This window comes from Sturnira hondurensis, unplaced genomic scaffold, assembly GCF_014824575.4.
Source record: "Sturnira hondurensis isolate 20B ecotype Veracruz unplaced genomic scaffold, ASM1482457v3 Scaffold0000780, whole genome shotgun sequence".
NCBI lineage: Eukaryota > Metazoa > Chordata > Mammalia > Chiroptera > Phyllostomidae > Sturnira > Sturnira hondurensis.
In genome coordinates, this window is record NW_028073411.1 from 11,202,761 (window position 1) to 11,228,610 (window position 25,850).

At 46.7% G+C, this 25,850-nt stretch overlaps 1 protein-coding gene across 5 annotated transcripts in view; it reads left to right on the forward strand.

Annotated features, from left to right (window-relative positions):
* PROM1 (prominin 1) overlaps positions 1-25,850 on the forward strand; it is a 91,906-nt gene that overhangs the window by 21,557 nt on the left and 44,499 nt on the right. For 4 of the 5 annotated variants that reach the window (XM_037045529.1, XM_037045539.1, XM_037045533.1 and 1 more), the window contains 3 exons: positions 14,421-14,476; positions 19,965-19,991; positions 22,244-22,449. In XM_037045529.1, the coding sequence (XP_036901424.1) occupies positions 14,421-14,476; positions 19,965-19,991; positions 22,244-22,449 (289 nt within the window). The remainder of the gene's footprint in view (positions 1-14,420; positions 14,477-19,964; positions 19,992-22,243; positions 22,450-25,850) is intronic. The other variant, XM_037045549.1, reaches the window with a different exon arrangement.

The following is a 25,850-nucleotide window of genomic DNA, read 5'->3' on the forward strand; positions in this document are numbered from 1 at the left end:
TATCTATCTCAAAAATAACAAGTGATTCCCTTTTTTTTCTTTTTAACTTTCAATATTATTTTGTATTGGTTTCAGGTCAATAGCATAGTGGTGAGACAATCCTGTACTTTATAGACTGCTCACTTTACTAATTCCAGCACCCATTTTTATTTCTATTTCCTAATAAATGCATTTAACTCTATACAGTGTCCTCTGAGAACACTTCAGCTTTATCCTGGAGGTTTCGAACTGTGGTGTTTTCTGAGAGCGTACAATTTCAATGGAGCAAATTTCACCTTTTTGAAAGGACTGAATGACAAAGACTAGGCAGGAGTCCTTATAGCTCCTTTAGAAGTCCCCAGTCTTCAGCTGTGTAGCCTGCCACCCACCTGGCTCTGTCCCCAGCTGTGAGCTGTGTGCCCAGAGTCCACCCTAACGAGCCCTCCTCTCCTCTCTCTTCACCACTTTCTGAAACTGCACAATGAAACGCGTTCCCTTCGTTGGCCTCCGTTTTAGGACGTCGTTGAAGAAGTTGCTGATCCTGTCTCCAAGTTTCCTCTGGGTGAGAACATGTGGGAAAACCCTTCCTTCGAGTCTTGTTTCTCCTGAACAATTGGCCAGCGCAATTGACGCCAAGTGGCATCGGGGGAATTTCAGTGGCCGCCCCCCTTTAAGCCAGCAGGCACAGGGCTGCCCCTGGTTGCGCATGTTCCTTTTCTGCAAATGCCGACCCATGCGTGCAGGCCGTGGGGATGCAAGGGCTGGGGGCAGGTAGTCTCTGCTGCTTGGGCTTAGGAGTTTCATCTTCTGTCCCCAGGCTGGCTTTTTTTTTTTTCTTGCTTCTCCTTCATGTTGTCTTCATTGTATACATAGCCCAGTTAGTGAAGGTAGAATAGGAATAAAAAAAAAATCCTAAAGGCCAAATTTTGTATTGAGCGGGATTGAAAAAAAACTAACTTAAAACTGGAGGAGGGCGTTGGAGAAGACCTGCAGGGCAGGAGGCAGGTGTCAGGAGTCTCCTTAGCCTTGGATGGGAGGGGCGGCCAGTTTGCAGAGAGAGCCACTCGGGACACCGGCTGTGGGGAGGAGAGCTCCTGATCAACGCTGGGGGCCAAACTGTGGCGAAACACCTACTTATTGGTGTTGGGCATTTCTTTACCATTTTTGACCTCATGTAGGAACCTATCAGTTTCTAAATTATCATTTAAAAATATTTGAATATGATGGCGTCATTGATTCAATAGGACATGTTTATTAGATGAAGGCTCTCTTCAAACCTAATTGGAAGTAAATGGCCTTATACCCAGGCTGAGAGGAGGTCGTGTGTGTTTTAATATCCTCCTGGAAACGGGCTGACCCAGAATCTCAGCCTAATGAGATTTGGACAGCAGGCTTCGAAGAAGGAGACTGATTGTGACGTGCTGTGTTTAAAGCAGACAGGTCTGTGGTGGTGCAACATGGATGTGCAGGGAATGGCGTTTCTTTAAAGAGCCCTTCTATATATAACTTGTGCGATAGAAATAAAGCCGGGTAGAAATGAATATCTACTCGGAAATTTAAGTTAATAGGGACTCTAGAAATGAGTGCTTCCCCAGTGTGGCACCGCGGTAACGGAGCAGACTGGTCTCCTCAAAGGCGAGTTTGCTCACAGGTAAATTGGATGCTCTACCATGAGTCTGTCAGACCTGCTCCCTGGTCTCCACTGCCCTCCCAGCGGAGGCTGCCCATCTCCTGGACCCCACAGTGGTGACACCCCATCGTCACAGTGACACTAGCTGGCTCTTCCTGGAACATGCCACCTGATGTCCTGCCTCAGACCCTTAGCATCTGTCTGTTCTGTTTGCTCGGACCCTTCTTCTGCACGGCTTATGTTTTCATGTTGTTTGAGTCTTTGCTCAGCCGTCACCTCGGAGAGAGTCTCTACAGCCACACTATCTAATTCAGGACCCCTCTCCCCACTCCCTCCCCTTGCTTCATTTTTCTTTGTAGCACATATCTTGGTATTATAGTAAATGTTTGTCCTGCTTCTTAGACTCTAAAACATCTCAAGGGGTGAGACTATTTAGTTGTCCTCTTCAACGCCGTGTCTCTAGAGCCTGGAACAATGCAATGCTCTGTCCGTAATGTTGTGTGCATTAGTGGCCTCACTCGGNGCCGTCCTTGCCCCCCCCCCCCCCCCCCCCCCCCCGCCCCCTGCTCACTGTGCCGCTGTCACACCGGCCTTCTAGCTCCTAGAAATCTCCAGGCTGCGTCCTGACACCGGTGCCTGTGCACAGGCTGTGCCTCTGTCTCTGAGTTTCACGTCATCTGAGTAGGTGGTGGGATCCTTTGTGTCTCCAAATCTCTGCCTAGGTTTTCTCCCCCGGTGGCCGCCTCCCCCGAGAAAACATAGCGAGCGGCCTCCTCGCCCATTCTTCTCCAGCTCCGCGCTTCCGGATCTCGTGCTAAGAGCCCCCCTATCTTCTCTTTGTTGGCAGGTGCCCACAGTCCTGCATTATAAACACCCCTCCGTCCCCACTGTGATTCTTTTCTGGCAGAATCCCATGTCTCCTTGCACCGTTTTCCGGTTCCTCCATTGTCTCATTTCTGCGTCGGAGCAACTGCGCGCGCTCCTAGAAGAGGCCACTGTGCCGTCTACAGGACGCGTTTCACTTGCACATCCACAGATCTCCAGGACACACACATTCCCATTCCACTTCTGATTTGGTGTACTTCTTGTCCTCGCATTTCTACCGCAAACGCTCCTCCACCAGCCAGTGACCTCATACTTCACCAACGGAGTGGGTGGAATCACATGGAAGCTGACTCATCTCTCCCTGTTTTTATTTCCGGTTTCTCTCTAGGGCTAGGCATGCAGGTAGGTTTCTTTTCCCCAGGATAGAATTATTAATCAAAAGATAAGATGTTTTTCAAAGTTTTTAAAAGAATTATCAACTTTCCAGAAGGTCTGGTAATTGTTTATGCCACCGTCAGGAATGTGTTGGGCATTTCAAAAACAACCATTTATTTGCAAGGGACATAACCCTTTGTTATTTTAATATACATTTTAGTTACTGGCGAGATTGAGTGTTTCTCATCTGCTTCCTTTTTCCTTTTTGAGGAGTCATCTATGAAAAATGCCTTTCGCCTAGTTACATAGCAGAGTCGTCGTCTGCTCGCTATCGATTCTGTGACATTAGCTCTTTACACAGAAGCCCTTTGCCTCCCTGTTTACTGAGAATCGGCATTACGCCATTCAGTGTTAGAGAATTTGTCATCTAGAGAAGATCGTCTGGTCAGAAATAGTCATCCAATTTCATACTTCCATTTTACAGATGAGAACGCTAAGGCTCAGAGGTGGGAGGCTTGCTCGTTAAGACCTTCCTTAGTAAGAGCTGGTAGGAAAAGAAGCAGGAAAAAGAAGGAAGGGGGCACGGCCGGGGAGGTCTTTCAGCACTAAGTGGGCCGTCTTTGTTGACTGCAGTTGGGCTCCTGCTGCTTGGAGCCAAGTAGGGGCTCTTGTTGAATAAATATGCTTTTGTTCACTAAGTAGCAAACTAATCATTTTTGTAATGTCATTTACTGCAAACACCACAGACTTACCTTTATTTATTTCCATTTTACACATAGTATGTGTTAATATGAAACGCACAGAAATAAATAAAAAAGGTCCAGCTGTCAGAAAATCAGATTTTTGTCTGATGTTTAATGTGCCCCGGAACGGCTGGGGTTTTCAAGTTCAATGATATGGTGATTTCGGATTTTTTTTTTAGTTTGTAAGAGGTCTGATTTTTCAGCCCCAACCGTTTAGGGCTTATAATAAAGAAGCCAAGGTAAAGGATGTGCCAGAACTTCTTAAAACAAAAAAGACCAAACTTCTTAAGAATAGTATATTTCTAGATTTTTTTTCTTCAAGGACAACATTCTGGCCTAGAAGAATGTTGTCTTCTCAGATCTCATCTAGCTGTCCTGTTCAGGGCATGCCTGATTTACTGAACGCTTGCCACAGATGCGCAGCACTGGGCTAGAGGTCATGAGATTTACGTAGGAGAGAGAACGTTTCCTACTTTCAGGGACAGACACTCGCTGGATGGGAAGACAAAATGTATTTGCAGAGAAGAAGGAGTCCAGGGAACGTGGAAGCTGGACGATCATTAAAAGTCACACCCGAGTGACGAGTTGGAAGGGTTTAGTGAAGAGGGGGGTCAGCTGAGACCCTCAGGTTTTAACTTAGAAGGATAGAGCGAGGGTTTCAGCGGGTGGGGGAATCACATTAGCAAGTCTCAGAAGGGTCATGGTCCAGTCAGGTCTCGCTTGGGGGCCCAGGGAAGAGATCTGGCTGGATCAGAAGGGTCTTGTTTGGTGGGAGATAGCGCCAGCAACTGCCTACTTGTGGCTTCATGTGTGTCTAGGCATCTTGTTCAAGGCTTCTCATGTATTTCTTAATGATGGATATTATTACCTGGATTTTACAGATGAGAAAATTGAGGCCCAGGGATGTTACATAGATTTCCAAGTATCAGATTTGAGTTCTGAACTTAAGATCACCTGATTCAAGGTGCCCATTTAATTTATCAAATAAATGGGACATTTTAAGAATAACAGGAGCCATTGTAATGATTAGGCCAGAAGAACAGGTTCTCTCTGGACAACCAGGACTACGTGGGCAGCCAAGCTATGTGTTTGGTTCCCCGACTGCAAAGCCAGGGCTGGCTCTGATGGAAAGCTAGTCAGTGGAGGTGACATACAGGGGTCGTAGGGTGGTTAATCTGACAGCACTGAATACAGTGGAATGGAGAGGGGAGATGAAAGACCAAAAAATAATTAGTAGGGGACCCCATTTAAAGTAGGTTAGATGTGATGAGGATTAGGTGGGGGAGTTCTAGGGAAGTAAGATTTCCTATAAATTTTTTACAATAAAAAATTTTAAACCTACCGCAAAGTGGAAAAAATAATACAGTGAACCTCTATGTGCCAATTGCTCAGATGAAAAAAATTATCTGATTTTTTTCTTGTTTCGTGTATCCTCTTTTTTTCCTTGACATTTTTCTTTTTTTTGGATAGTTTTTAAAAATTCAGGCATAATATTATTTCACCTTCCACCTCAATGTGAATTTCTAAAGAATATGGACATTTCTTACCATCTACAATGTCATTACCAAAATGAATAGGAACTCTAATTTTTCACTATTAATTCTCATTACTGAGGTTAATATCTACATTTTCCCAGTTATGTGTTTAACTGATTTCTGTCTTCCCTTGAATCAGAATCCCAGTAAAGAAAGAAGAAACCGTAAAACGTTGTGATTCCCTAAAACTGAGTCCAAACTCCTTCCGCGCATAAGGAGCAGGACAGTGGGTTAACTGGATAACTGGGTATTGGGAGTAGAGTTTGGTTAAGACAGTTGGGAAACGTTTATGGAGAGAGTTGGGGGGAAATCCAGGAACTGTTTTCCTTCCAGATATTTATTTTGAATAATTTTAAATCTTTAGGAACGTTTTGAGAACAGTACTGTGAGCATTGCCATGTCCTTTCCCTGGATTCACCACTGGTTACTATCTTCCCGACCACTGAGTGCACCAGCGTGCACCCTATAAGAATAAGTCATTTTCCTACATAAGCACATGTGAGGATGACAGAACATTTAACAGGAGGATAGCACTTTTATTTAATACACAGAGTTTATATTTCTCAAAATTTTCTATTAATGTTCGTGCTTGCTATTCCCTAGATCCAGTACTCAGCCAAGATTCCTGCCTTGGCTGTGTCGATGTAGTCTCCAATCCAAAACAGTTCCATGGCCTTCTTTGATTTTTTTGTCTTTATAACGTAACAATTTTTTAAAGAACCTAAGCCATTCTCCCCAACCCTGCCAAATATCTCACAATTTTGAATTTATCTTGATGTCTGACGATTAGACTCAAATCAAATATTTTGTCGGGGGCTCTACACAAATGCCATGCCTGCTCAATGAATCACATCGGGAGGTCACTGCTGTCAGTTTGTCCCATTACTGGTGACACGAAGTTTGATGATTCAGTTAAGGTGGCCTGTTCCCCAACAGTCATTTACCTAGTGCTTTTAGCATCCATAGATTATTCTTGCCTTAGTAAACCAACCACCACGGTGGTTGTGAAGGGGTAGCGTTCTATTCTTTTCCTTTCATCAGTGGGCTTTCTGCAGCATCAGGAGCATCCTGGTACCAGCGTGTTACAGGAACTGCAGAAACCCACGTAGTCAAGTGCTTCCCAGGGATCCAGTGGCGATTTTGGGAGTGGCCTGCGCAGAGCTCCAGGATCTGGAATCTCTGGGAGCGCAGCGAATGCCTGTTTCTACATGTACAGATGCAGAAACAGCCTGGGAGGAGGGCCGTGTGCGTCTTCAGTTGCCGAGGAGGCTCTCCGAGTCCCGCCTTCTGAGTGCTGAGGCTCAGCTCTCGTGAAACAGTCCTTTCAATAGCTGACCAGCTGCAGGGTTTCTGATCCCACGGCCAATGAAGAGGCATAGCTACAGGGACCCAACAGACGTTGGACTGTTTCGTGTTTAAATGGAAAGAAGGTGGCCTTTGGGCATTTCATTCCTTTTCTCTGCATTTGGGGCTTTGCTTTCTGACCCTTGGGGAGTTTACATAGGAGACATTGTAAGCAAGCAGGTGTCCTCTTCGTATTGGGTTTGGGGTGTTGGCTTTTGGGGCCACTGGGCTCTTACTGATTCCAGTCTCATTCTCAGTTTCTACCACTGCTTTTGTCGCCGCCACGAATGAGTGGAAGACTTAAAATGCCAGGCTCACGAAACCAGGGTCAGGAGTCAGGTCCCTGCTTGCTTGGCTTTGAGAGAAATCATTTTGGGACCAAAGAAAGCCCTGGGCTTTGACCACACAGCCCAGTCAGCCATTGTGAGTCTGCTATTGATCCCAAAGGGGTGGGCCTTGTCTGGGGCCTGCACTCCCAAAGCACTCGCCATGAGGCCTTACATCCCCCTCGACCCACAGCCACGCCAGTGTCCTGCTCAGCATCTTATGATATAAAAGCAGCTCATTCGGGGCTCAGTGAGGGCCTGGCACACAGTCGGTACAATCTTTACTTCTCAGAATGATGGGTGTTTACAGCTTTTAGGGAGCTCAGAGCTAGTCATTTGTTAACGACCACCCCCCTTCCAGGACTCATTTACAGATGAGGAAACTGAGGCACAGAATGCGTAAGCAACCTGTAAAAGTCCACACAGCCATTAAATGGCAAGGCTGAAATTCTCCGCTCTGAACTATTAGGCTAATTGCCTCTCTTCCCTCATCTCCCAACTTGGATGTTTTATTTAAGCCATTTGGTTGCAGTTCCTTAAACCAGTCACGTCATCTCATACCTATGTTCCCTTTTCCTGAAGTTTCTTCCTTTCACTGAGTAGTTGGAGACATTTCTATTCCCCTTTAAGGCATCTCAAAGATCACCTGCTCTGGTCTTGCCTTGCTCCTGCTAACGCCCCTGACGTACCCGCTGACACCGAACCTCCCATGACCACGGCTTCCCACCCAGCACACCTTATTTCATCTTATTTACATATCCGTCTTTCCAGGAGACTCTGAGCCCATTAACAGCATAGATTGCATCTTGTCTTCTCTGCACCACTAGCACCCATGACAGGGTGTGGGAGAGGAGGCGGCCTTCCTCAGTGTTCTTCCACTGCCTCCCCACGGCAGCCCAGCCCTTGCCTGCAATCTCTGTTGGTCTCGGAGGAGAGAGTTTTCTACCCTGCTCGCAATGGTGGCGTGCCTACAACTGTTCGCCTTCCCCAGGAGCAGAGGGGGTTTGCTCCCTCCCTGTCCCCTGCACGGGCAGCAATAGGTTGTTCCCTGTGTCCTACCAGCAGGAGGGTTCCAACCTCCTCCCTACAGGCAGATGGCTTTTGTGTGTACCCCCACCTTAGATGCCACAGTAGAGTTTTGCCTTGGCTCTGACATAGAGGGTCTGCTGTCTCTCTCCTGATGGCTTTAAGGCTTTCGCCTCATCTGTAAACAAGGTCTAAGGACCTAGAAGGGGTCTCCCTGCCTGTCTCCTAGCTGCAGCCCACCAACTGCCTTTTGTGGTCACGTTTACCCCCCAGGAGACTTTCTCCAGGCATCCGCCCTGCCCCAGTCTCTCTTACGAGGATCCAGTGGAAGCTTGTAAGCAAATGTAAACTCATTGTTTCCAGCCCTTCCAGAACCTTCCACATGGACATGTTAGCCCACAGTTGACCTTTAAGAGCTTGTGAACATTTTTGGTGATCTCTTCTTTACTGCTTGGCACTCTTTGGAATTCACTGCTTCACAGCCTCAGGTCTTGGGTGGGCCAACGAAAAGCAATAATGTCACATGTTGTCTGGCCAGTTCTCCTTGCTGGTGGAAGAGCGTTATTTTGCAGATTTTTACCTCCTAATTTTGCACTGAACATTCTTTTCTTTTTAAAAGATTTTATTGATTTATTTTTAGAGAGAGGAATGGAGGGAGAAAAAGAGGGAGAGGAAACATCAATGTGTGGTTGCCGCTCATGCACCCCTAACTAACTGGGGACCTGGCCTGCAACCCAGGCATGTGACCCGACTGGGAATGAAACCAGCAACCCTTTGGCTCCCAGGCCGGTGCTCAGTCCCCTGAGCCACACCAGCCAGAGTGGCACCGAACATTCTTCCTGTTGGCGAGTGTGAATCTCCTGATAGGACTTCCCCAGCAACACAACTTTCGTGATTTCCATTTTGAGTTTTAAATTCACATAACAGGAATTTGTGGTGTCAGCTGAGGCTGATTTTTACTTTAGTTTTTCCTCGTTTTCTTGCTGAGCTTTTTAAGTTATCTTCTCCATATTGAATCCAACGGCTCCTTTTTTCTTTTTAAAACAACAACTCTTAAAAACTTTACTGAGTTTCCTAAACATTCAATGTAGAATTTATATAAACAACAACTTTCCCTTTCTGTGGTCATGTTTTATCTGTTTGCCTAATAGTTAAGTAAATTGTGTAACTGCACCAACAAGTACCCCTGGCAGAAAGCGGTTTGGGGACAAACATGAGAGACTCTGGGAGAGCCTGCAGCTCAGCAGGCCCGGTGGGAGAGGTGGACACACAGCCTCGGGGAAGGTGGTTCTGGCACATTCCTAACGAAACGCCAGAGGAATACACTTTGCCTGAACCAAACATTTCTTGGGACAAAGCTAAGCTTTTCCAGGTCTGGAATATTTAATTAGTTATTTCCTAATGACTGTGTATTGGGCAGCATCTAATTTTTTGCAGATTTCAGTCTCATTTCTTTTTGGGGTTTTTGTAAATGACAAATATTAAATGCTGAAATGCTCTAAAAGTGGCTCAAGGTCACATATCCCGGGCAAGATACTGTAAAATCTGACTTACCTTTATCGGAAGTGAATGTTCTAACCTGATAGTGTTAAGAATTATGTTTTTTAGGGCAAGGGTAGAGAAAAGTATGCCCCCTGAAAGTTCCTTGTTTAAAGAACCTTGAATATTCTTTTAAAAATTGAAAGTGAGCTCAAAGCATACCCAAGTCCCCCTTCCCTCCACCCCTGGCCCCCACGTTCTGTCCCCGTCGAGAGGCGGCAGACTAGCCACAGCTGGGCGATCCTGTCACGCAAAGAACAGAACAGGGTTTAGCTGATTCACAATCTCGCAAGACATGTGTGATCATGGGGATCTCCGGAGGGACCAAAAAAAGAAAGGGGGATGTGAGCCACAGTCCCCTCAGAGATCCTCCAGGCAAACTCTCCCTCAGGGACAAAGGCTGTAAAGGGAATTAGCTTTCCAGGAATGTCTTAACGAGGCACAAGCCAAATACCTCAGGGATCTGCAGATGTGTTGGCTGTATTCCCTGCCCCCTCCCTGGATTCACCAGCAGTGGCAACACGGCTGCCGGCCTGTCCCAGGTCCTGGGGCCTCTTCCTGGCCCCTCCCATTGCTAGAGGGGCCCCTGGGCCCTGAGCCCTCTGGGGACTCGCAGCTCTGTGTCCAGGATTCCAAGCGCCACGAGACCCCAGAAGTCTCCCTGCCTGTGCAACCTGAGCACCTGCTTCCTCAGAAAGAATTCGAAGTGATTTAAGGGCAAGCCGGGCCACTAACAGGCTTGGCCGCCTGCTGTACAGGTAAAATAGAGTCCGGCGCTGGGACTGGTGTGCACACGTGGCCCGGAGAAAGCTATGAGGACTAGCCTGGTGCCAGATGTTTTTGCAAAGAGAGCTTCCTGTGCAGTGTTTTTCCCGGAGAGAGAGTCAGCGCCGCGGCTAACTCTGGCGCAGGCCTGTGCGCTGGTGTGTCAGTCCTTCAGGGAGAAGAGGCTCCGGTTAATTAAAGGAGGCCCCACAGTCCCGTGTGGACAGCTGCCATGAAGGAAGAAAGCACACCAAGGCCTGCATTGCCTTGGTGAGGGAAAGGGGCTCGCCCGCCCTCCAGAATACTCAGTTATATTCTTAGAGACAGGGGGAATCATTGTCGGTAAGCTCTAATAAACTCAGCTTGGCTTCTAAAGGTCTGGAGCATCCATTTCTTTATTAAAAAGCCAAACCGAAGAGCCCAGTCACGCGGACAGAAGCTTTGAACTGCGGGCGAAGGGCTCTGTCTGTCTGGTGTTGCTTCTGCTTCTTTGGTGAAGCCTCCCTGACCCAGCGATCCCCACGTCTGGGGATGGGAGGAAAGCCTGGCCTCCTCCCCATTCCAGTCGCTGAAGAAGCAAATAAGCCAGGTCCTCTCGTACCTTCAGGCAGAACCCGTGATCGCCTAGTGCCTTCTCTGTACTCCCTATGCTACGTGTAGATGGTGTGACTTCGGCAGCTGACGATGCCATTTTCCTTGACCCTGCTAAGCCTGTGGCTTTGAGATGGGGTGGGTGGCCCGAGTCGGCCTTTAGATAACTGAGCTTCCTTTTACCAAAGATGCTGTCTTCACTCGCCTCCATTCTAGCCAGAGGGCTCATACTCAGAAAAGCGCCCTTCTCATCAGATGACGGCTAACGGATGTGTATGGCTTTGCCTTAAGTTAAAATAAAATGCCCAAGGCACGATTCCCTGCTTTTCCTTTTTCAGCTAACCTCTCAGCTATCAGAACCGGTCACACATACTATGCTGATTCAAGCAGATTCGCACATTTTCATGCAATGAATCTGCTCCTTAAACATATCTTCTTGGTGACTGGGAAACTAAGTCAAGTTATCCAAATAACAAGAAATTTGCAGATTAGTTGGAATTAATGAGATATATTTCTGTCAAGGAACAATCTTGCTTTCGGAAATCTGAATCAGAAATTTCCAAAGCTTAAAAACAAAACCCAGTAAGCCTAGACTGATGGAGGAAGACCAGACTTGACCGCAGTGAATTACCTCTGTTTATAAATGGAAGATCCCTTCCATCTGGAACCTCTGGGAAAAGTGCTGGGGGCCACGTACAAAGCACACAAATGTTTGTATTTTCACCAAGAAACTTTGCGTCTTGATTGAAATCTTTATTCCCCTTCAGAAAGGGCAGCCAGGACCTGGAAGCTGGTGCTCCCCTCCCGTCTGTGTCCAGGACTCTTGGGGAGGGTACCAAGATTTTGTCAGTTTAGTCTTAATTCTTTTTGGATGTGCATTTCTCAGAAAAATGCTGTAATCTGAGAGCATTTCCATTCAATATTTTGGCAGTGGAGACACGCTTCAATGTGTTGTTTAAACGGGTTATGAATATGTACTTTGTAGATTAAGAAAATTCAGTTGGTGGTGACGCTTTTGAAAGACTTGTGGGCACTGAAGACAGGCCTAGAAGTGACTCCAAAGCTTTGTAGACCCACGAATGGGGGCAGGAAGAAAGAGCGTTTTACCAGAGCATTGCATTTTGCAGTGATTTTTCTGGGTTCCAATGCCTTTTCATGCATTTTCTTGTAGGAATACAGAAGACAAGTCTTTTAAGAAGATACCTTTTCAAACCTCAGTTTACCTTGGGGCCAACCTGTTGGCTTCACCAAGTCTCCATCTGCTGTGTGACCCGTATATGTTTGTGGAGACCCTCTCCCAGGAAAAAAGAGTTAACTTTTGTTCTGTCAAAGTCGGCAGGATAGGCTGCAGGTGGAGGGTGCATGCGGCAGAAATACGGTGGGGGTCTCGGTGGCCAAAGCTCTTTTAGTGAAAAAGTAAGTGACACCATCTGTTAGGACAGATCCAAATTTCAGTGAAGAAAATGCCCCTCTCTCACTGCTCATGCATGTCGGAGCGGCGAGGTCTGGGTGCTGGGACTCGCTCTGTCCAGTGGTGCCACCACCACCTTGGGCGTCTGAGTTCTCCACACGATCCTCTATACTGTGGTGGGAAGTGGGTAGGGAAGGTGAACATGAAGGTCTGGTGGGAAGTTTCAGAGGCCAGGCCAGGCCCGGAAGTGGCGTGCACGTACCTCTGTCCACACACCACTGGCCAGAACTCAGGTCCCGCCTCACTGCGAGGGGGCTGCAGAATCAAGCAGCAGGCCCAGGGAAATGAGGGGCGGGTGGGTTCTGCTGACACACACATTCTGGACCACAAAGGAAGATCACTGAAGGCTGTGCCATTCCAGAGGGGGCGGTGAAAGATGCTACATCTCACATTAGTGTATTAGACACCAAACACAACCCCAGATGTTTCCTTGGGGCTCTTCCACTCCCTGTGCGCTGCTGGTGCCCCCAGGACCCTGACCATTGACCGGGTGGTTGGTGTTCTGTCTGGAGCTTCAGGTGTTCCACCTGGTTTGCTCATCTTCCCCTGTTCCCTTAGGAACTCTGTCTAAACAGGGGCAAGTTACCAAGTTTATCTTTAAGAGCCCGTAGAAAAATCTTTTATGCCTGGAAAGAAACAGTAAGAGTAAACACTTTATGTGCTCAAGATGACTGACTCTGTGTGTGTGTGATTTTTATTAATAAGAATTCTGAGTACAATGAATAAATTTAGACATTTAGGAAAAAATTATTCCCTCTTTAAGGTTCACTCTAAAGAATGGCTTGTTCTGTACATTTTAATACTCAATTTTAATGTTTGACACCATAATACTTCAAAGTCTGTAACTTAATTTTATGTTTAATTTGAATAATTTGTACGCTGTCCAGTTGCGTCTGGTTAAAGAGACTAGAAAACATTGGGTAGAGACTAAATAAAATGACCTAAATATAAAACTTGACTAAAACTTTTTAAAAAGTCTTTAAAACAACAAAAAACCCCTAAAGTTAGAATACTTTCAGCAGAAAAAAATAGCAGCGAGGTGCAATATTAACATTTAGATAATAAATTTAGACGAAGTACTTTGTATGGTACCAATGATGCATATTAATTACTAGACTGGTGAAGCAGAATAAGAGGTGGCTCTTAGCCTATGTGAGCATTTGAAAAATGCCCCAGAATAACATGTATGTATAAGTCCAATTTTGTGTAGCTGAAATTTTAGGGTTTTTATGCAGTGATGGGAGATGACATGGGAGAGATGTCTTGTGATTCAGAACTCTTGGGTTCAGTTCGTGGAAAGATTCCTTTCATTGGTAAAATATCATATAAATGTGAAATTATTAAGGAATAAGTTGTACTTGTGGTTCCAAATAATGAAGAATTAGCAATTGCAGTGTAACGTTGTATCAGTGACTTTTAATGAAGTATATGTAGTTTGCTGATGAATATTAAGGTGTGTTGTGAGACACTGACAACTCTTACAAATGGCAACCCTCTAATTCTGCCATTGGCAAAACGGTAAGTCAAAAATATCTGTCCTCAGTCTTTGTTAATAGTTAAGAGCCTCATTAGCTCAATTATTTACCTGTATTAAGAAGTAGGAATAACCTGGCTGGTATAGCTCAGTGGATTGAGCATGGGCCTGTGAACCAAAGGATTGTGGTTCAATTCCCAGTCAGGGCACATGCCTGGGTTGAAGGCCAGTTCCCNAAGTATATGTAGTTTGCTGATGAATATTAAGGTGTGTTGTGAGACACTGACAACTCTTACAAATGGCAACCCTCTAATTCTGCCATTGGCAAAACGGTAAGTCAAAAATATCTGTCCTCAGTCTTTGTTAATAGTTAAGAGCCTCATTAGCTCAATTATTTACCTGTATTAAGAAGTAGGAATAACCTGGCTGGTATAGCTCGGTGGATTGAGCATGGCCCTGTGAACCAAAGGATTGTGGTTCGATTCCCAGTCAGGGCACATGCCTGGGTTGCAGGCCAGTTCCCAGCAGGGGACGCACGAGAGGCAGCCATACATTGATATTTCTCTCCCTCTCTCCTTCCCTTTCCCCTCTAAAGATAAATAAATAAAATCTTTAAAAAATGAAATAGGAATAAAATTCTACGAGTACAGTAGCATACAGAGGTATAATAATTTGTGAATGTATATAGAACTTCATCTTTTAAATATATTATACTTTTATACTGTTAAATATATTATACATTTTATACTTTTACTGAAAAAGTAATTTTGCTGTTGTTTTGTGGCTTTTCCCCCCAGATATTTTAAGAAAAATAATACAAAGGAAGTTTGACCTTTCAGCTGACTATGAAAAGGTAATTTTTATTGATGTACTTGTTTTAAAGTAAGTATGAGCAAAATTTGACTGACTGGAAAGTATATCTTTATATAACAGGTTATGTAATCTGTGAATTCAGCCATCTTTTTTGACTAAGAACTTCTGTTGAATATTGGAACACCTTATAAATCTCATTTGAATGACAGCAAAAAATCACAAAAGCAGCGGTTAAAGAAACATTCATTTTTCAAGTTGTATGATATCTCAAAACTAAAATTTCCTTAAAGCAAGTATTATGCTACTTTTTTACCTAAGGGAGGAGACGTTCCCTAAGTCAAGTTGACCCTTGAACAACGTGGGGGTTGGGGTTCCGAGCCCTGTGCTGCCAAAAATGCCGGTAGGACTTTTGACTCCCTGACACCTTAATTGCCCAGAGCTGTTAAAAAACTCAAGAAGAGTCTGGAAGCTTTGCTGGAAATAAATGGCAAAGATTTATTCACAGGCCCTAGAGTTTGCAGACTGGAACACAGCTGGGCAAAACCCGGAGGTGCCCCACCAAAGAAAGGCTCAGAGCGGCTAGAGTGAAGTCACGTTCTTGAGGCTGCACTGTCCAGCGTTCGTGGCCTGTGGGTTGGTCAGAGGCGGCCACCCGGGATCTGTGGGTTGGGTCTGTGAACAGTTTCTCCTTAGCCCTTCATGGGTAACCAGAGGCTTGGTGCATACCCAGGCACTGACACAGGACGTGAAAGTTCAAAAGTTTAAGTTCCCAAGCTGCCTAAAACAAGAACAGAATCATTTACTCGTACCTCAACCTACTCGATTTGAGTAATTTATCAGCTTGACTATTTATTTATAGCTTCACTCTATTCCCCACAGTCTACTGTGGGCCTTACCAGTAACAAACAGTTGATTAACACATATGTTGTATGTTCTATGTAATATGTACTGTATCCTTATAATAGAGGAAACTAGAAAAATGTTATTAAGAAAATGACAAGAAAAGTATGTTTTCAGTATGGTGTATATTTATTGAAAAGAGCTGGGTATGAGTGTATCTGCGTAGTTCAAACCGTGTTGTTTAAGGGTTAATTGTAGAATTGTTTGAACATCCCTAGAAAAGGGGATGCATATTTTTTAAAAGACAGTTTGTCAAAAAGTAGCTTCCCATTTGAACACTGTGTTTCGAGCACTCCGTGTGTGCACATACCTGGGACTGGAGGGGGATGGAGGTGAGGAAGGCAGCCTGGGTCCCAGTAGGCTATGAGCCAGATGGCCAAGACAGTGTCTCATTATTTAAAGAAGAAGGAGAAGAAGGAAATTATCAGTAACATACAGAGGAACATAGAGAAAAAAATAATTTATCATGGTCTTAAGTTCTCCTGTGGGGAGGTGACTTTGGGGCTTAATGTGAAAAGGGTGAGCAGGGCTGAGGAGGTGGGGAGGTGGCCTTGATGGCGTCCCAGGCTTCAGGGAACATGTGAGCCGGGAGGACTTGGTGCAAAAGAAGGCAGTTCATGCACAGAGCTAGTGGGTGAGGAGGGCGAGGAAGGGGAGGTGAACTGGGGTCAGGTCACCGGAGGGTCTTCAACACTTCGCCATGATTGGTGGACAGTGTTTTCAGAAAATATCAAAGTACCTTGCATGTCTCGACTTAATGCCAAGGTATTACTAAGTCATTCCTTTGTCATTTATGACTAACTACCTAACTACACAGAAGAATGTGTTCTTTTGATTTTGGTTTATGATGAGCATAGATTGCCAACAAAAGAAACCGACAAATGTCTGTTGCTTTGGATGTTATGAAAATAAAAAACAGTAGAATCCGTGTGGCAGGTTCTCAGTCCCCGGCCGGCTTCTGGTTGGGCGTTTCCCTGGTTGGCGTCGTGTGAGAGCTGGAGGTCCCGCAAAATCGCTGCTCTTCGGTGTTTGGTTTTTGTTCCCACACCAGGCACCTGTGCAAAGTGATAAAAACCATCTGTGTGGGTGCAGAGTGTAGAGAGGAGACAGGACTGAGCCTGCACGAATGGACTGAATTCTCCCCTAGGTGTGGACTGGGTCACAGTTTCCACAGTTATGCCAGGAAGAGAGACTTAGTTATGCGAAGACACCAAAGGAGCCGGTGCACTTTGGGAGGGTTTCAGTCCGATCAGTGCTGGGTGTGTTAGGTTAGGTTTCCCCAGGACAGACCCTGAGGCCTGGACTCCAGGGCAAGTCAGTTGTTGGGCAGGTGCAAGGGCAGGTGATGGGGAAGTGGGAGGTGGTATGGGGGAGGGGAGGAAGGCCAGCCTGTAAGGGTGATGCCATTATGGCCCTGCCACAGGTGCAGCTAGAATTGCCACCTGCGTCCAAATCCGCCCGAGGGAAGGGTGAGGGGGCTGAGGTGTCTGAACCCCAGGACTTCGGGGACACTGGTTAAGGGTTGCTTAGCAGTGGTTAGCAGTGGGCGACCGTGTTAGTCCCTAGGCAGGTCTGACCTATGGTTCTAGAAAACGCCTTCGAGCACAGAGTTATAAATGCCGAAAGGCAGAAGTCTGAAGAGACATACCAGGATGGCGAAGGTCTAGGGACATGGCTGGGCACCAGTGGCAGCTTCCATACTGTCCTGTGCCCACTGGCTCGCTAATTACTGCAGTCACACAGGTAAGACCTGTCTAGGTGAGTGGCGCTGAGGAGTCTTTTTAGCTCTCATGGCTCCGAGCTCAGTGTGTCATCTTCTGGTGAGCCTCTGCCAGCCAAGGGGCCTGGGCAGCTGAGTCGGTGACCTTCCAGTGGGGGCCCTGTCAGGGACCTTTCTCCATCGGGGGTTAGGGTCACTCAGCAGTGCAGACCCTTTGTCCCAGGGAAACAGCTTCCTGTCACAGCACTGCCTCCTTTCCGGACTTAAGCTGAAAATTAAAAGTAGTACATACGGCCCTTGAGCTCCTCCTCCTCTGTGACCTTTTAAACATGTTTTCTCTCTTTTGTTTAATGTATTTATTTAATTGACATTTAGAGTAACTCACTAGGAGCAGTGCCAGGGAAGAGGACGGACCTTTATCCCAAGAACTCACAGTTGGGCAAGGGGAGGCTGTGGGACACGAGACATGTGTGGATGGGAAGAAAGCGATTACACAGGCTGAATGACTTACCCATTCAGCGTCTGGGGCGTTTGGCACGCCCAGTGTGTGCCCCGCCCTGTGCTCCAGAGCCAATATCTCCAAGCTCCCGAATCCCTTCCCTGGGGGATCAGAGAGTGTGGGCGAGCCCCTCCCAGCTTTCACCATGTGCTGACTGACCGTAAACAAAGGGAAAAAACATAGCGCCACCCACCTCGCATGCTCACGCAGGGTTTCTGCAGAGGGAGCGTCTCAGCCTGGCTTGTTCAGTGACAGCTGCTCGATTAATAACAGAACCCGTTTCCTATACTCCGAGAACGCATAGTCTGAGGAAATTTAGGTAGCTGACTTACTATCGCTCTTCATCAACAACCCATCAGTGCTTCCCACGTGTCCAGAAACCTTTTCAGAGGGCAGTTCTCCCAGCAACCCCCACCACCTGCCACCTCTCCTATTCTCCGCACCACCGTTCGCAGGAATGGCGCGTTTTCTCGGGATGACTTCCTGAGTTAGGTTCCGGGTGGCCGGGGTCATCTCCCCTCCAGCCTCTTGGTTTGTATCTTCTTCATTCGCTTCCTTCCTCACTCACTACCTTCCCCTTCCTTGAAGCTTCCTGGGGGGACAGGTGTGGGGCTTGGGACCTGTCCCTGCTGCTTCTCACATGACGTTTGGGGAAGGTGAGTTAGTTCCCTGTTTCCTGCCCTGTGAACGCGTGATGACTTGGCGCCTGGGTGAACACGCTCTACTGTCGAGTCTCTTCCAGGGGTCTCAGAGGGCACGTGGACGGAAAGCAGTGTACGCCCCTGACCAGGATCTTCATCTGGGGCTTCCTGGAGCCCAGGGACAAGAGTAACACTGACATGCATTGATTATTACTTTTTCTTATTGATTGAGCCTTCTGCTGACAGGCTCTGGTCTAAGCCCTTCGACATGTTGACCCACTCAGTGTACGTGAAATAGTCCATGGAAAGCGGTTAGAACAGAATAATGCACAACACAGGTTGCTTCTCGCTGCTTCCCAGGTGGTCTCTGCAGTGACTGTAACACAGGGCCTCCACCCATCCCCCTTCTGTCACCAAGGTAACCAAGGCTCCAAGTAGCATGGTAGCGATGCCTCCACCGGACCCCAGAGATTCTGCTGTAGTCGGTCAGGGTTGATTGCTTGTTTATTGCAATGTATTGTTTATTGATATGTTTCACTAGGCCCCTGGGTGGTGGTAATGGCGATTAACTACAGTAGGGAAGCATTGACCCTCAGTGGTGGAGCCATGATGCAAATTGCTACTTTGCATGGATAATAACCTCAGACCTGTGTGACGGATGGCACAGGCACAGAGAAGGGAGATGTGCCCCCAGCTCCCGGGAGGGCGCTGGTTCCCTCTCCAACATATCAGACCAAGCTGACGGGTACAGGGAAGAAACACAAGGAATCGGCTGACTGGTGGGGCTCACAGGTGGCTTTGTCCTGCTGCGGCCCAGCATGGTCAGCCCTGGGAGCCGAGAGTGGGTTTCCCAGACTTACCTGCTCATAGCCTTGACACAGGGCCACTTTAAAGACAGATTCCCGCTCTTACTGGAATCTCCCAACACCCACTTTGGGGGAGGAGCCTGAAGTTGGTGTTTTTCACATGCATTGGGGGGCGCTCAGGGGAGTGAGTTTGTTTGGGAGGTACCAAGCCTGTAGGTTTTCCACACAGGGACAGGGTGGGGTCATTCAACCTGCCAGTGGCCCTGGGGGCAGAGGCATCTGAACTGCACACGCCAACATTTTGGATACCTCATTCAAAAGTTGTCAACATCACAAACATTTCTTTTTCCCACCTGTGAAAATCTGCCATCTAAAACAGTAGCTTCCGAACTTAGATTTCTTGGACCAGACCATTTCAAAAAAGTAATCTGGCGACATAGAGCTTTTGAGAGGTGGCAATGGTCAGGAAGAACGGGGACATGAAGGTGAGATTAAATAATATTGGACCATATTAAGCCTGAATTAAATGTTGTGGAGACTCACGGAATGCTGTTAAACAAGGTGACGGCGCCATCAGGTTTCCACTTCAGAAGGGACTCTTTGGCAGGTGCTGCCTTTGGCCCTGGGGTTCCAGGCAGTGGCTGCGTTTCTATTTCGGGAAGACATGGTAGTGTGTATAGCATTTGTCCCCTTCCTTCTCGTTCCTCTGTCCGTAACTGGTGAGCCTGCTGATTAAAAACCTTTCAGGAAATCCAAACGTGAATTCAAATGTAAGTTCCGGAACTCGATTCTACTCAAAACACCCTTCCTCTAGGAAACACGCAAGTTTTATATTTCTGCCTGGTGTTGCGCTCCCTCCCACTCGGCGGCCTCTGTGGCGGGTCACTCACCTAACTGTCTCTGTTTTTTCGGTGCATGCTCTCCTGCCGCACACCAACTCCTCACCGATTTGGCTTCCGCAGCCGGAAAGTGTGGTCTTGACCCTGAAGGTAAACTCCTTATCTGCTCCTTCACACTGCTCTGTCTAAAGCCCGTGAGTCGTGTAAATGTGATGCTGTTGCCAGAACTTTCTACCCTTCCCTGTCGTGTCCGCTATGATGGCCTTTGAATTATTTGTGCCACTTTTGTTTCTGCTGTCGTCTTTAGTCATCTTTCGGTTGTAGCAGCTCGTGGAAGAAAAGCGACCTGTCCCAGCAAATCTTTGATCTTCCCTTCGCAATCCACAAAGTCTTCCGGAAGCCTCGGGGTTTCAGAAGGTCGTTGAGGTGTTGGTCAGATGTTGGCCAGACCCCAGCCTAGAAGTCGACTCTTGAAATGACATTTCTTGTCCATATGCGGTCTGACATCGTATTTAGTCAGTAACATTGGAAAGCTTGTATGTCAAATATAAAATTTGTGTCTGGAGCTAAAGAGAATATGTTTAAAACATTTCAAGCCCTGGCTGGTGTAGCTCAGTGGATTAAGCGTGGGCCTGCGAACCAAAGCATCACGGTTCGATTCCCAGTCAGGGCACATGCCTGGGTTGCAGGCCAGTTCCCAGCAGGGGACCCACGAGAGCCAACCATACATTGACATTTCTCTCCCTCTCTCCTTCCCTTCCCCTGTAAAGATAAATAAATAAATAAATAATTTTTCAAAAAAATAAATAAAATAAAACATTTCAATGCACTTTTCCTCCTGGGTTTGGATTCACCTTTTCTTGAGATTCAGGGAGAATTTTAAGTGCATTGAAAAATAGTAAATAATTTAGACTGTTTGCTGAGACGTGGTAGCAAAATGTATATACAAGAGTTTGGCGTGGCAAGAGCTGGCTTCCGAATTGGCCAGTGCCAGGAATCCCGAGGAAGGTTAGAAGCGCCAGCACACCCTGGCCCTTCCCAACCACAGGCAGGCGGCCCTCTGTCTAGGCAGGAGCACGCACCCGACGGGGATGCCGCGACATGTAGCCGCTTTTTTCTTCTTAGCACCTTAGCCATTACATCTAGATAAATAATAATATTCAAGTGCCATGCGCCCCTGGCTTAGTCTATAAGCCCGTGCCCACTGAGGTAACTGCTGCGGGTCGGATATCTGCTGTGCGCTGGGCACTCGGCTGGTGGTTTTCACCCTGAGTCATGCCATGGCAGGTCCCTTGCAATACGCTTATGAGGTAACATTTTCCACTTTCGGGACCTGGAAGCCCCCTGCTGGGGCTTAAAGCAGGTCCTCAGTCTTTTCCCCTGAAACATATCGCCTTTACTCCTAGGACCAACACTTGTGTTTGGTTTTGTGCGCTCGGCTTGGCTTCAGAATCTGTTGCTAACTCGCCAGTCCGTGACTTGCAAACTGCCAACCTGTAATGTTCTGCCGTTCTTTAAAAATGTCTTGCTTGATGGAAACGTGAGTAACTGCATACGAATTGGAACAAGGTCAAGTTTCATCATCCAGTTGCATGAATTTGTATTTATGCCAGAATGAAGTCAGGAGTGATGAGGAAAACATGTTTCGGTCACATGATTGTATCTGGAAGTTGTACCGGTTGCTAGGACTCTAGGGTGCTAAGAACTGTCGGAGACACGGGCAGCCGAGCCAGCCTCGCCGGCACCGCATGAGAGCTGCCACTTATTAAATGTCTCCCCGGTGCCCGGTGCTTTACTTGGCACGCTATGACCAGTCATACATTATCTGCAATGTTCGCTAGGATTTTACAAGGTATGCATTATTATTCCTAGCGGGTGGGTGGGGAAACTGAGTGGCCGTGTCTGACTCAGAAAGTCTGAGCCTTTTGTCTGAACGTCGATATATTCCCGGTTCTTTTGTAACGGACTATGAACTTGCCGTTTATTGATCCTGTCCAAACTGCTTCGAATCCTTAATAACTTCTCCCGGTTCTGCTTTTCTGGTGGAAGCACCCTGAATGCAGAGCCTTCGTCTGCAGGGACATCTGCCAATGTCTGTTACACCATTTGAAAATCACCAGAATACGTCTGGGGCTGACACGAAACCCTTTGCAACTTGACCCTGCATTTGGACACTTTTCTCAGGAGCTGAAAGAACACAGGGACCGCGTGGGCCCATGTTCTCATCCCTCCAGTCGGTTCCGAGGGGCTTCACAATGGAAACCCGCACACACACCCGTGCACCTACATGTGCACGAACACTCGGGGTGGCAGACAGACTACAGAAAGTGAACCCTGCACGCTGTGGGGCGGGCCACTTGTTCGGAGTCACAGTCCATGCCGTTTCTTTGTTTGACCTGCAGGTGGTCCACTATGAGGTCGGGGTCATCGTCTGCGCCTCCCTGGGGCTGCTGTTTGTCATTCTGATGCCTGTGGTGGGCTTGTGCTTCTGTTTGTGCCGCTGCTGCAACAAGTGCGGTGGGGAGATGCACCAGCGACAGAAGAGGAACGGGGCCTTCCTGAGGAAGTGCTATGCGGTCTCCCTCCTGGTGACTTGTGTGTTCATAAGGCAAGTAGAATCTCGGCCAGCACAGCTGGTCGGGGGGTTGGTGGATGGGGATGTCTCCGGTTAAGCCCATGAGTTTCAAACAAAGCCACAAAAACACGCCCCCCCCCTAAAAAAACACAAAAGAGACCAAAAAAAACGCTTGTCCAAGATGACTTAAAAAGGTGTCACTGTAACCACCAGTTAGCACTGTAGTCACGCTGCCCTAACCGACGTGCTAAGCCAACGCTTTGGCGAGCTTGCGTCTTGAAGACATGCCAATAACCCTAAGGCTGCAGGACGCATCACCTCCTGGACAGAGGCTCCCTCCTCCTGAGCAGCTGTTGCCGACAGGCAGCCTGCAGGGAGGCAGAGCCAGGGCTTGCTGGACGATTTGTACCTCCAAAGGGATCTGAAAGCGTGGCTGCAGTCCTTGAGTGTGGGGACTGGAGGAAATTGTGGAATGGAATTAACCTCCTAACAACATACCTAGTGTCTTAAATTTGCAATCAGGCTGCTGCCCGCTCTCGAAGTCTGGGACACACCTTGTAGTTTAGGCTGATTCCTCCTGTTGTCCCGCCTGCCAGAGTCTTCCAACCAACCAGCAGGTCCGAAGTACACTGCTTTTCTTTTAAGATGAAGACATCTTGTTAAGAGTCCAAATCAGATTCCTCAGCTGAGGAATGTGCTCGGTGATACCGGCCCCTGGTGGTGATCTGTGGTCACCTTCCCCCCCGCATCTCCTCCCTCATTCAACCTACGTGTCATTTCACCCACGGGGATAAAGTACCTGTGACGTGAATAACACTAGGGCTCCTGGAGTCCTAGAGACAGTGAGGATTGGCTGTCAGCATCCTCCCGGCCACGTCTCTGAGTATTGTGTTTGCCCAGTAGCCAAGATTAAGATTTTTCAAGTAGTGCTAAACAACTGGTATTTGGGAATGTAAGCAGAAAACAGAATTAAACAGCAATGAAACAAAATTACACAGACCCATTGAAGGGACCCTGGCAGTTGAAGTTCTAGCTGCATATTCAAGAAGAAATGTTCTTGGACTGTGGCCATCCGGAGGGTAAGATGTACGCTTTGGGGTGTCCAGTTATTGAAATGCAATATACCCTTTGGGAGGGACTGGCAGCTGGCCACATGCCGATACAAAATAGTCCCCAAGTGAGACAACGTGGAAAAAGCAGGTTGCAGACCGTGTGTAGAACATGGCAGCTAGGATAACAACAAAGAAAGGAGGGAGGTACAAACCTTGGTTGTATTTGCACTGAGCCTGTGGGAGCGGATTGCCTGGCCACAGCGGTCGCCTGTGGGGAGGAAATGGCCACTGTAGGGGGGAAGGAAGGGAACTCACTTTTCACTGCAGATGGACTTTGGGTCTCCTCCATCAGCCACTATGTTAGTTACATGAGAAGTTAAACTTGAACAACCAAAACAACCCCACAGAAAGCAAGCGCCGATGCACGGCCACTTGTTCCACGGCAGTGATATTTTTTTATGAGACATGATTTTACTGCAAATTGTGACCTAACAGACTTGAGCAATGTACTTGTAAACAACATCCAGGTGCGTGTGTTAGCTGCTTTCATGCACCCGTTGTGACCACCAGGGTTCTTTTCTGTTCTTGGCGAGATGAGGGTCAGGGGCACCTCTCACTCTCTCTGTCTCCCTGCTTATCTCTGTCTCTCTCTGCAAATAATTTGACTATTTATTCCCATTTGATTCTAAAAACAAGTTAGGATTGAGACTGTCTTAATTCCAGGTGTTCCTGTCTTTCTGCTTTGCATCTGAAATATTTTTAGGAATGCATACTCTCAGCCACTCTTACCTCCTCCCCAGCTACCAGGAAAAGGTCAGTTGTGGCCCACAGACCTGCCAGCCCTGGGGACGTCCCCTATGGCTGAAATGTACCCCTTTTATTCCTGCAGAGACTTGGGCAGTGGGGCTTCTCCTCTTAGTGCGCAGTGGACACACCCTGGACAGTCAAGATTAGGCTCAGTTGAGAAAGTATCATTTGAAAATATTTGCCCTTAGGGCTTCTTGTTAGTGTGATCTCCAATGAACAGTTTCATAGTTTCACTTGATATAAATACATATGATGTAGTTTCAGGGATATGCTTCATAGCATGTAGTTACTTATTTACCCAAATAAATGATTTTGTTTTGTTTTTGTTAGGATGAGGATGAGGATAAGGGTTAGGGTTAGGATGAGGGTTAGGGTGAAGATGAGGGTTAGGGTGAGGATGAGGGCAGAGTGTAGATCAGTGCTAGCCTTGTGCTGAGGTTTGAGTTGAGGGTTAAGGGTTAGGGTGAGGTCTATGGTTCAGATTAGGTTTTTCAAATAAACATTTATGTAGGTAATAATGAGCTCTCAATTCTTTTGAATGAAAAATTTAACCTGTTTGGGGTTTCAACTTTTAAATTGGACTTTATTCATATTACATGTGTGTGTGTGTGTGTGTGTGTGTTATAGTTCACCCTGAATTGATTGAATTATTTACATTCTGTTTAAATGCCCAAATATATAAACAATAGGCCACAAAGTCAGAAATAAATTTGACTGCCATTAATATATAAAATGCATGCTATAATGTGTTTTTTAGAGAACTCAGAGCCATGAAACTAATTCAGTTAAGTTTTTCTCCTGAGTATATTTTAGTTCAGAAAGTTCTTTTAAAAAACAGATTCTGTGGTTCTAGAGCCTCCTATACATTCAGTTAGGATATCTCCCCACCCAAGTAAAACTCGTTAGCTTGAAAATTGTAATTTTAAATCTCAGTATAATTAAACCAAGGCTGATTAATTAGTTGAGGCTAAGTGACACATTTAAAACTAATTTATTCCATATAGTGCATTAAATTGATATATGAACCATAAATTGGTCTAAAGAGACACTTTGAGGTGGTTTTACTTAATTTAAATGCAGACTAGAAGTTCAAACCCCTTTGCCCTGAGTTTTTAAATTTAGAATGGCTATTTTGATGTCTTCCTTGTAAAACCCTTATCAGTTGGCAAATCTCTTCAACACCACCAGCCGACAATAACAGTCCTACAGCACTTACAAGGAATTAAAGTTAGCCTCGAACAGTAAAGACCAGGAGGACACGAAGCCTTCTGTGCTGTGAGCAGATAGAACAGGAAAGAAAGCCCGTCCACAACCTCAGAGGTCAGGTAAGAGGACTGGTGTGCGAACAGAGCCAGAGAAGGAGCCGGTAGCCCCTGGCCTCCAGTGACCTCAGTGGAGATCGGATACTGTTGGTGCATCCTCTTCTTAAATGATTTTTTTAAAATTCAGAAACCAGGCATGGCTCTCATCTTTTGTCAGACTCAGTCCTACTTTGTGTCTCTCTGGGAAGTGCTACAATTAAAAATGAAGTTCATTTTCAAATTAGTCCTGAGTACTCCAATCTTTCATCCATCC